This window comes from Artibeus jamaicensis, unplaced genomic scaffold (genome assembly GCF_021234435.1).
Source record: "Artibeus jamaicensis isolate MK-2021 breed Jamaican fruit bat unplaced genomic scaffold, CSHL_Jam_final contig_477, whole genome shotgun sequence".
Classification (NCBI taxonomy): domain Eukaryota; kingdom Metazoa; phylum Chordata; class Mammalia; order Chiroptera; family Phyllostomidae; genus Artibeus; species Artibeus jamaicensis.
The window spans coordinates 3,787,831-3,799,016 of NW_026521854.1; the positions used below are offsets into that span (position 1 = coordinate 3,787,831).

Below are 11,186 nucleotides of genomic sequence, written 5' to 3' on the forward strand. Positions count from 1 at the left end.
TCAGAGAATCAGGTTGGGCTTCCCTTGGGTAGCTGGGAAGAAAGAGCCAAAGCCAGTTGGCGAGGCCAGGTACCAGCCCTTGGCCCTGCCTTGCAGGCTGGAAGAACAGACCAGGAGGCTACAGAAGGACATGAAGAAGAGCGCCGACGCCGACCTGGGTAGGTGGCCCGTCCTGCGGGCTGGACTGGGTGGGCACAGGTGGATGCCCTCCTCCCTCGGTCACCTCAGGGCTGGCTTGAAGTAAGTGCACTTGATAGATGTCCAACAGATGTCCCTGAGAAGTGTCTCGAGGTCACTCTTCATGTAGCGGATCCCCACTCACCCCTTCCCTGGGTGCAGCCAGGGGACGTGCTGGCTCCTGTGGTCCATGCCACAGAGCCCTGGGCGGTGCGCTCTGAGGACATGGGCGCGTTGGAACACGACAGCCCTCTCTCCTGGCCCTGGCAACTCCAAACTATGTGTGCCGCAAGCCAAGGGGCTGCTTTTGGAGACCATCTGTTATTTGTTTTGAAGTTAGTTCTGAGTTACCTGGATGGCGTCTCTATCACCCCCACTGCCTTTCTAGTACAGGTTGTAGCTTGTTGTTTCCCTTCTTATTCTTGTGTATCACTGAAACCAGGGGTTGCCTAGTTACACCAAACCTGGCCTCCTTTTGTCAATAAAGTTTTATCGGGACACAGCAATGTCCATTCTTTAGGTGTCATCTGTGGCAAAGTTGAATCATGGCAACAGGAACCATGCGGCCTGAAAGCCCACAGTCCGCGCTCTCTGGCGCCTCACAGTAGCCTGCCCCTGCCTTAGTGAGCTGTGCCGCTCTCGGCCCCCACGCCACACGGCACCCCTGCCGCCTGGACAGGTGTTCTGAGATGTGTAGTCCTGGATTCCAGACTTACCAGCCTAGAACTTTGCAGCTAGACATCCGCATTTCTTATGGCTTCCCATCCAGATAAGCTTGTTACAACCCAGAGCTGGGAACATTGTCACTGCCCACAGGTAAAGGTGCCTGAAACATTATCCAAAGCAGCGTCAGGTAGTTGGAAATGAGCATTGTGCAGTGAGGACTAGCGTCTGGTGCTCTTGTGGCACTTTGAAGGTCGTGTGGCCTCTGGCCGTGGGTGCAGGTTACCTGGGCAAAGGCCCTGGACTGAGGGACGGCAGGGAGCCCTAGCAGCAAGGCCTGGAAGCCGGTCCCTTTGCAAGGGCCCTGAGCTCTGACTTCTTACAGCCATGTCCAAGTCTGCTGTGAAGGTGTCCTTGGACTTGCTCTCCAACCCCCTCTGTGAGCAAGACCAGGACTTTCTGAACATGGTGACCGCCCTGGACACGGCCATGAAGCGGATGGACGCCTTCAACCAGGAAAAGGTGACGGGGTCTGGGTCTCCCCCTCTCGTGGCTCTGTCTGGAGGGACACCTACTTAAAGGACTCAGGCCTCGCTCAAGGCGACCTCAGCCCCCAAGGCCTGCGTACCCAAGTCCTGTGAGCTCTTCTTGGTGGACCTGCTCACTGTAGCACCCATGGGCTCACATCACTCCAGTGAGGCCATGACTGACCACCCCGCTGAGCAAGGCCACTGTTGGCCTTGGCAGATAGCAGGCAGGCGAAGGGTTTCCCGGGGACAGAGACAGGGCGCTCCTGTTGCCCTCCAGCTTCCTGGTCACTATTTCTGCCTCACCCCGGCTCACTTAGGGTGCCCACCTCACCTGTGTTGCCCTGGTCCTCTCCCTGCCTGTCAGGTACCCTCTCTGTCCTTGGGAACTGGAGCCTTCCCCTCAGGCAGAGTCTGGCTTCCCCAGGTTTTGATGTTGTTGGGTTTCCTTTTGACAGGTGAACCAGATTCAGAAGACAGTGATTGAACCCTTGAAGAAGTGAGTAGAGGCCACTGGGGACCCCCCGGCTCAGGGAACTAGGTCAGGGCCCTTACTCGCCTGCAGACTGAATTCCCCTTCCAGCAGCCTGTCTTTAGACATGGGTTTGACAGGGAGCGCAGTGGGGCGGCACCTCCATGGCCTGTGGCCCTAGGGTTGACATTCCTAGTAACTGCAGGAACCCTGTGACCCTGCAGGCAGCAGCCATCGCTCCAGTGGCCATTCTGCCATTTTCCCTTTGTCCCTGGTGGCAGACTGGCGGGGCTAGAGCTTGCTGAGTTAAGCCAGCAAGGCTCGTGGCCAGCCCTCCATGGAGATGGGTGGGGCCTTTCATCCCCCAGCCGGACAGGGGGAGCAGCTGCCCGAAGTACTCGGCTTCTGAAATGTGGGGGAGGCTGCACATGGGGAAGGGTGCGGCCACAGGGTCCCGCCTGGGGAGACCCCTAACTCATGACCTGTCAGGGTCAGAAGTTCCGTCAGGCAGGCTCTGGGCAGCGATCAGACGGCCTATTCCCCAGGTCCCCTAGGGGTGGGCATTGCCTTGAAGCTTCCAAATCACTTCGTCTCTTCCCTGGCCTCTCCCAGGCAGCCTCTGACCGGAAAGGCCGGCTCAGCCGGCAGCTGCACTTGATTACCTCTCCGTGGTGGGCCCTGGCCTCGGCCTCACCGGGCCCCGGCACCGAGGCTCTGCTGATCACTGAGGCTGGATCAGGGCCTGGAGGGAGATGAGAGAGCAGGTTTGACCTCCTCGGCCCCAGTGCTGGGGCTGTGGGGCCCCTCCCGCACCACCCAGGGCTAAGGGGTGAGCATTTGGAGAGTTCTGCCTCAGTCGAGCTGCCTGGAGGCTCTGCCACGGCGGGGAGGCAGAATCTGGCACAGGAGGAATTTCTCCCTGCACCCCAGCTCCTTCCCTGGGCCCTGGCCCTAACTCTGCTGGCCCCTGGCCACAGGGTCATACACACAGCAGCCAGGCGCCGACAAGGCCACCCAGGGCCGGAGACATTCTGACTCGGTCTCCAGGACTAAGGGTTCAGAGCTGGCTGGGAAGGACCAAGGGCAGAGCAGACCCCACTCACAGGGGCCTCTGGAGCTGCGACAAAAGCTGAGTGAACACCCATGGCTGGCAGAGCTGGGCAGGGGACACCGGCTCAGAAGACTGGGGGACTGGCTCCTGTCTTGATTTCACAACCAACAAAGCAGCCTTGAAATCCGATGCTGGGCTTCAGAAGCCAAGTGCAGAGAAATCCCGGCTGCTTCCCACCACCCAGCAGCCCCACCACCTGCCAGGAAGGTGGGTGAGTGGCAGAGGGGGCGGGCACCATCTCCGCAGCGGATCCGCTGACCTCCAAGTGAGCCCAGGGCCCGCCCGCCGCCTGGGCTGGCCGCTCTGCAGCCTCAGCCGACACGCGATCTCCGACCACAGAAAACCAGCGCTGCCTGTTGCCTCCTCTTGCCAGGAGAGAAGCTCCCAGGGACCCCAGCACCAGAAACAGGAAACTGCAGCTTTCCTGTCCTCTGAGGAGGGGCATCGCCACATGGCCACCCCACCGCCCCCAGCCTCCCCCCAGGGGGCTCGGCCTCTAATCCCCCGGTCCCTGGGCTGTTTTCACATGGTCGGATGGAGATGCTTTCAATTTCCCTTTCCTGGTGGGTGGAAGATGCCGGCTGTGTGGGCACAGATTGAGGAATGGCAGGCATTCCCCACCGGGACCGGCTGCTCCCAGCCCACCGCCCAGCCGGCCTCTATGTGCCTCCCCCTTTCCCTCCTCCTCCTCTCACTGCCTTCACCCCAGGCTTACCCAGGGGAGAGAATTTGCTGTCGAACCTCAGGACAGGCAAGAAATGGGCAGTCACCGTGGGCAGAGCCTCAGCGAGTCTGTGGCGGGGGCCCAGCCCCATCCTCCCGTCTCTGAGGATAGACAGAGCTTGGGCGCCATGATCTAGTGCAGAAGCCAGGGCGGCGTCGGAAGGAAGCGGACCCTAGGACGCCTGCCCAGGAAGGCAGTGTGGCATGGCTGAGCGGGACGTGCTAGGCGGGCAGTCCCGGTCTCCCTGACCCAGCCTGTGACCTTGGCCAGGGCCTGGTCCTCAGAGTCTTTTTCCCGCCTATGGAAAGGGAGCACCCCCCCCACTCTCAGAGCTGCGCTGTCAGTGGGCGGCAGGGGAGGGAGGTGTCCAGGACCAAAATGGCAAGCCGAGCCTTGCTTGGAGCACTGGGAGTCCCCTGCGGCCCCAGCAGAGGGACGCCCTGCTCCCCTCACTCCCAATGGCAGGGGAACAGGGCGCTGAGCAGAGGGCCTGGCAGCCCCGCCTGGGCTCTGTGGTGGCCTGCCTGGTGAAAGTGAGGACCTCGCACCTCAGGGAGAGCTGGGCGCCACTCTTACCGGGTGAGCCATCAGGTACCTCTGTAGAGCCCCTAGGGGCACGTCTGGGAGAACCCAAGCCCCGGGGACCAGCCTGTGCTGGACTTCACCTCCTTGCTAACTCACCTCCCCTGATCTAGAGGTGGAGAAAAGCAGTAAAGCACCCCACGTGGGGAAGGGGGTCCTGCTGCCAGGCAAGGCCCTCCCCTCACACAGCATCGCACTGTTTACACACCCAGCGTGCGGGGCTGGCGAAGTCCACTCTGGTGCCTCAAGGTAGACAGTGGGGAGCTGGGGCCTCAGTGGGCAGCAACCCAGAGTCAGGACTGCAAAGTCCCCCGCCCGCCCCTTGTCAGCCACTCAGAACACACCGTCTGATCTTCCCTGCCTGACCCTAGTGTCTCCACTTTACTGTGACAACAGCAACACCCGCCCGTGCCCCTGAGGAGCCCCCAGGCCAGGGCCAAAGCCACCTGAGTGCAGGTGATCGGTGGGCCGTATACAGTGGAGTTAGTCAGCTGGGCCTTCTGTGGCCTCGGGTTTGACCGAGGGGCGCCGCGGGGAGAGGCAGAAGTTACCACGGCAAAGGAAGCGTTTTCCTGGGGGGTCTAACAGCAACGGTGAGCGGCCGCCGCCACAGCCGCCTCTTCCTCACAGAGGGCAGGTAGTCTCACTCCCTGAGGCTGAGGTGGCATCCTTTGGGCACAGTCACTGAGGCCACCTGGCAGCGCATGGAAATTGGGAACCACCGGGTCCACGCCTTGCTCATCCTGGACAGCAGAGGCCCAGGTGCCGGGGCCCTCCAGGCAGCAGGCTGCTTCTCACAAGAGAACCAGGGTGACTGTTGGTGGCCCTTGATCCAGTTGGGGTGGACAGTGAGACAGTGTGATGGCTTCTCGGGCCTAGTGGCACCTGCTGCCTCTCAACTGCTGGTTGCACTCCTCCCAGGAGGGGACAGGCTCCCCCAGCAACAGGGACCCCAGCAGAGCAGTCACCTGGGGCCGCAGCAGTACGTGCACAGCTCCTCTCGAGGGGCTCACCTGCTCAGACCTACCCCAGGGGCCCTGCGTCCTGCAGGTGGCCAGTTCCCCAGCCAGTGCGCTTGGCACCCAGGAGGCCTCCGTCTTCTGCCTGACGGAACAGTCATTCAAAACCATCAACTTGATCACTGGGCGAAGGGGCACGTGGCTGAGGCTTCAGAGACATTTGTGTGGGCTTATCCACTTCGCATTTCCAATTAGAGGTGAGCCCACTGTGGGTACCCAGTAAGTGAGAAAGACTCACTTTAGTTCCCTTTCTCATCAGAATCAGCTGCCCAGGTCTAAAGTTTTGTTTGGAGCTGTTAATGCTTTGGTCCAGTTCATATTCTGCATTCTCTGGCAGAAGTGTTTATTACTCTTATATGATATGTAATCTTGATTTGTTGGGGCTCCTTTTAAAAAAATATGTTATTTATTTACTTTTAGAGAGAGGGGAAGGGAGAAAGAAGAAGAGAAACATCAATGTGTGGTTGGTTGCCTCTCACATGGCCCCAACTGGGGACCCAGCCTGTAACCCAGGCACGTGCCCTTGACTGAAATCAAACTGGCGACCCTTTTGGTTCACAGGCTATTGCTCAATCTACTGAGCCACACCAGCCAGAGCTGTTGAGGTTTTTAAAAATTAAATTGATGGTCATGTTCTCTTGACAGCCCAACTTGGAAATTACTCTCCATGTGGTATCTGAGCTACCTAAAGGCAAGCCATGAGCTCAAGATGGCCTCCTGGCTCCAAGAGCTTGGTGCAAGGCTGAAACCGGCAGCAGCCCCGCCCCGCCCTGATCTCCCCTGTTTGCTCCAGTAGGAGTTGACCTTCCCTGGGCTTCTCAACCCTGAACACCTGCCATGCTGCCACTTTCCTCTATGGCGTGGCCAGGTCTCTACCAGCTGCGTGATTGCACCTCCCACCTCATCTTCTCCCAGTCTCCAGAAGCCCTGCTCACAGGCTTGCTTTGCCTTCTCCACCATTCATTTATCAACCTCCACCCCTGGTGGGGCAGTTGGGCCGTTTCAGGGATGGGGCCAGAGGCACCCTGCTTTCCCTGCAGTCCACTAGCGGGGTGAGAGTCCACAGTGGCAGGGGGCGTGATGTTTGGAGGGGCTTTTGGACTTGTTAGAAACCTCGTTATGAAAAGAGTTTTTTTAATATTTTTTAAATTTTATTTACTTTTTAGATTTTATTTATCTTTAGAAGGGAAGGGAAAGAGAGAGGGAGAGAAATATCAATGTATGGTTGCTTCTCATGTGGCCCCTGCTGGGAACTGGCTTGCAGCCCAGGCATGTGCCCTGACTGGGAATTGAATGAAAAGAGTTTTTTAAATATTATTAAAGGGTAGTGGACATAGGATGTTACCTCAGTTTCTGGTATGCAGCATACTGACAGGACACGTATATACCTTATGAAGTGATTGCCTCTGGAGGTTTTGATTGCAATTCTGCCACCTGCTGGTGGCATCTGAGATGGTGGGGAGGTGCCAGGCAGAACTGAGCCACTGGGTTCTCTTCTGGACCATCACTACCTAATTGTGACCTTGGACATGTCAGGTTCTCTCTGGCCTCAGTTTCCTTCATTTTTGTAAAAGGGAGATGTTGGCCAGATGACTCCATGGAGTCTTCAGTTCTGCCATGACCTTTACAGGACTCCGTGGTTTGGGGGTAGGGGACAGTGGCAGCATAAGTGGCCTCATGGACTCATGACCCACTCTGTCTTGCTCAGGCCAGCAGTGTGACCCTTAGCCTCATTTTCTTTCCCCGGGCTTGACCCCTAGACAGGTTCTGAGCAGCTCGAGCTCCCCAGGGCCAGGGCCCCACCTGTCTCATTCATAGCAAAACCCCCAAGACCTACAACAGGACTTGCCACTTTACGGGTGGACACTCAGTATGTGTCTGAGTGAACAACGCACATCCAACCCGCCTGTGTCGGCAGGTTTGGCAGTGTCTTCCCGAGCCTCAACATGGCAGTGAAACGGCGGGAGCAGGCCTTGCAGGACTACAGGAGGCTGCAGGCCAAGGTGGAGAAGTACGAGGAAAAGGAGAAGACAGGGCCAGTGCTGGCCAAACTCCACCAGGTACCCAGGAGGGAGGGTGGACAGTGGGCCACAGGGCCCCCTTTCCCTGGGGGCAAGCCCAGGATCTGTAGGGTCAAGACACCTGGTCTTCTGACCCCCTGTACACACGTGTACATACACATGCATGGGCCCCCCAACAGGGAGGCTGGGTGAGCCACTGGGGGCTCTGACAGCCACTCTTGCTCCCCAGGCCCGAGAAGAGCTGCGGCCTGTGCGGGAGGACTTTGAGGCCAAGAACAAGCAGCTCCTGGATGAGATGCCGAGGTTCTACAACAGCCGGCTCGACTACTTCCAGCCCAGCTTCGAGTCCCTGATCCGAGCGCAGGTGAGGCAGCCCCGCACCCTGGGCCCCAAGGGCTGGCCCCATACTTCCTCTCCGGAGATAGTCATGGGCTTTGCAGACACACACATGGCAGCTGCCAAGACAGCCACCCAGCACTGCCCCCAAGGAAGGGAGCCAGCAGCGACTGGTCACTTGCTGGAATTTTTGTTTTCGTTCCTGTATTGCTCTTTGGTTGGTCCCACCCTAGGACGAGGTTTCTTGTTTAACAGCTCTTCCCTCAAGGTCTTGCTCATATTTTACCCCAGCCACAAGAACAAATGAGGCTGCACCATCAGCCCCTCGCTTTGATGGGCGGATTCTTTGCCTGGTGTGCTCAGGAAGTCAGGGATAGAGGCCTATTGGGTGAAGTCCCTTTTCTGAGGACCCTGCACCCCCATCCCCACTTAGTTACTCCTCTTCCTTTGGCGGGAGACCACAGAGTATCTGGACTTTGAGCAACCCTTGGAGGGGCCCCTGAACCCTGAGGAGAGCTACACTTGGGGCCCAGGGCCATGGTGCACCTTCCAGCAGGAGAGGCAGGCGGGGGCGTGGGGGCAAGTGCCTAGCGGAAGCGCCAGGGACAGACAGACAGCAAGCCCTGTGTCTCCTGCCACTCAGGGGTGTAGGGACACGAGTGTGCGGTGGGCATAGCTGCTGCCCTCCTTGTCCCCTTCACCTCTCATCCTTCAGGCCGTTTGCAGGGATTAGTCCCTGTTTGTAAAAGAGGAAAGGCTGAGGTGCCAAAGCCAGGGGCTCTCCCCCAAGTGTGCCCCCCAGCTGACCTTAGGTTTCTCAGCACCCTGCCACCTTTCCCACCTGTCCCCACCAAGTAACAAAGGTAGAGACTCACCAGGTTTCCATCCACCTCCAGCCCTCTAGCTCTTGGCCTTGGTGTTTGGCGCCCCCAAGTGGATACTGTCATTCCTTGCAGCGTCCACGGTCACAGGTGCCCAAGGAAAAGCCTGATTCCTGCCTCACAGCCTGCCATTTTTAGAGCACACCAAAACCATGGGACTTGTACTTGCGATCAGGAACCCTGAGCAGGGTTGATGTTGGGCTGGGACCTGTTAGTGATCATGTCCTTGGTCGCCGAGGTAAAGGGAGACAGAAAGCCACCCTTGCCCCAGAGCATTGCCCTGTAGGTGAGGGCTTCCTTCCAGCAGCTTCCTCCCAGGCCTGTGGCATGCCCCGCCCTGCGGCAGGGCCCTAAGGAGCCCCGAGTCTTCCCTCCTGAACGCCTTGCCTCCTACGCCATCACCGCCCCTGTTCCCAGCTCCCACCCCTGCAGGCTGCCCTGCCTCCTCCATCCTGTGCTCGGGGAGGAAGCTCCAGGGTTGAGGCTTCAGCGTGCCCCGGGTGGAGCAGCTGGGGAGCGGGGTGGCCGGAGGTGTTGCTGCCTCCTTGGCACCTGCCTCCCCTCCCTCTGCCATTAGTCCCTGGAGAAGTGAGCATCCTAATGACGCAGCCAGCAGTGCAGCTCTGGGGGGAGGGGGCATCCCCTGCCCTCCCCCAGCACCAGCCCAGGCCCTGTGCCCTGAGGTGACAGGATGTGAGATCCTTGATTTAGCTCATCAGTCCTGGATGTGGGAGACTTTCTCCATGTTCCTGCCACCAAATTCGCAGTGTGGCGTGCCCTCACCGGTAATGGCACTCCAGGTTTCTACAGTAGTAGAGGTCCTTTTCCCCAAGGACAGCTTGGAGCTGGAGATGATAAAATGTAGACATTTTGAATAGCGTGGAACACTTTCGTGGAAATGCACACCTTCATTTTGTCACGAGGTGGAGGCTGAAGCAAGAATGGCTCCTGTCCCTTCTGGCAAAGCCTCTGTCCTGCCTGCCAAGGCCCTGGGTCCAGGCAGACCTCAGCCCTGTGTGAGAGTCACCATGCCCCCCACCCCACCCCTGATGTCGCCCCCTGGGCGGAGCACCTTAGGCATGATTGACACAGTGGGGAAGGAATGGAAAGCTAAGAAGTGTCACCACTGTCACCTTCCAAAGACCAGCCTCTGGGGCTTTGGGAACCTGCCCTGCCCTCTCCTCAGGAACACAAGCCTCTGGCTTCTCCTCACTTCTATGAAGCAGTGAGCTGTAGTCACAGCGCCCGTTTCCCTGGTCCCCCCAGAACCTGCCAAGGGTCCTCCCACTCCCCCATCCCGGGCCTTGGGCCGTGCTGTCCCCCCCCACCACCCAGCACATGCACACCCACTGCACTGCTTGGAGAGAAGGCAGAGCCCCACCTCTGCCTCCTGCCTCCTGAGGATCTGTCGCTTCCCTTGCCCGTTGACTTTCTGCCACCCCAGGCAGTAGACCGTCCCAAAGGGCTGCAGGCAGTTGGTTCACTCCTCCCTGGTTTCCTTGCAGTTTAGGGAGATAACGCTGGGGGGGGGGGGGGGGGCCGTAGAGGGACCAGCAGAACCTGGCCCAGAGGGGTGGGTGGGGAAGGGGGCCAGGAGCCCAACCCCGCTGACCTGCCCCTCCTCCCACTCAGGTGGTCTACTACTCTGAAATGCACAAGATCTTCGGAGACCTGAGCCAACAGCTGGACCAGCCTGGCCACTCGGATGAGCAGCGGGAACTGGAGAATGAGGCCAAACTGAGCGAACTCAGAGCCCTCTCTATCGTGGCTGATGACTGAGCCTCAGACCCCAGAAGACTCCTGGAGCACACAGCCTCTCCAGGCTTTGACCTTGCCCAGCTCAGGCCCAGGCCTCGGCCGTCAAGGGGCCTTCTCTGGGAGAACTGTGGGGCCCACGGCTCCTCCACCCTGCCTCAGCAGCCCTTTGGAATGAGCCTGGCACCCAGAGCCCCAAGCAGGCTGCCATCTCCCCACCCATAGCAGGAGCCCCCAGACAGGTAAGAAGCCTAGAACTTTATTTCCAGAGCTGCCCTGGCCCAGCGTCCCCTCCAAGTGAGCTGACGGGCTCTGTCAGCTCACAGGTGGTCCCAGCCATTTGCAGGGTCAGACTGAATCTACCTCCTAAAGACCTGTCCTGGGGAGTCCACCCATCCTGCAGCCTTCCCCAACTCTCTCTCCTGGGAGAGGGTCACGACACTACCCGGGAAAACGAGTGCTGTGGCCCCCCAGCCCTGACGGGCCCTCCCCAGGTTCCTGGCACCACAGAGGCTTGCTTAGCCCACTTCTATCCTTTCGGTCAAGGCAGGGAAGACTCTCAGCTTGAAGGTTCCCTAGGAAATAGGTTCACCTTGTGCAAATACCCTACCACACAAAAAAAAGTCAAAGACCAATTCACGGGCCTCAAAGCCACAGCAGTGGGGTTATGTCTCACCTGGATATTTGGAATTTTATTTTTTCAAGTAAAGTTTTCAATAAAATGTCCCCGTTTTATTGTGCTGTAACTAGGGAAAGGAGGGGAGAGCCACCTCAGGTTTTTTTAGGGTAATGCTGCCCCTGCTGAGCTGGCAGGGCCCCTACAGCATCCTCTCCCCTGAGCAGCCAGCAGCCAAGGTCAGGTGCAAGGGGGCTTGGCTCACTCTCCCTGACACCCTGCCCGCCTTTGGGAGGCCACTT

The 11,186-nt window shown here is 58.8% G+C and overlaps 1 protein-coding gene across 1 annotated transcript in view; it reads left to right on the forward strand.

Moving 5' to 3' along the window:
- Window positions 1-10,990, forward strand: part of BIN3 (bridging integrator 3) — a 41,868-nt gene extending 30,878 nt beyond the window's left edge. The window contains exons 4-9 of the mRNA XM_037152608.2: window positions 97-158; window positions 1,226-1,362; window positions 1,826-1,866; window positions 7,194-7,335; window positions 7,526-7,660; window positions 10,146-10,990. Coding sequence (XP_037008503.1) covers window positions 97-158; window positions 1,226-1,362; window positions 1,826-1,866; window positions 7,194-7,335; window positions 7,526-7,660; window positions 10,146-10,292 — 664 coding nt within the window. The 3' untranslated portion in view covers window positions 10,293-10,990. The remainder of the gene's footprint in view (window positions 1-96; window positions 159-1,225; window positions 1,363-1,825; window positions 1,867-7,193; window positions 7,336-7,525; window positions 7,661-10,145) is intronic.
- The last annotated feature ends 196 nt before the right edge of the window (window positions 10,991-11,186 follow it).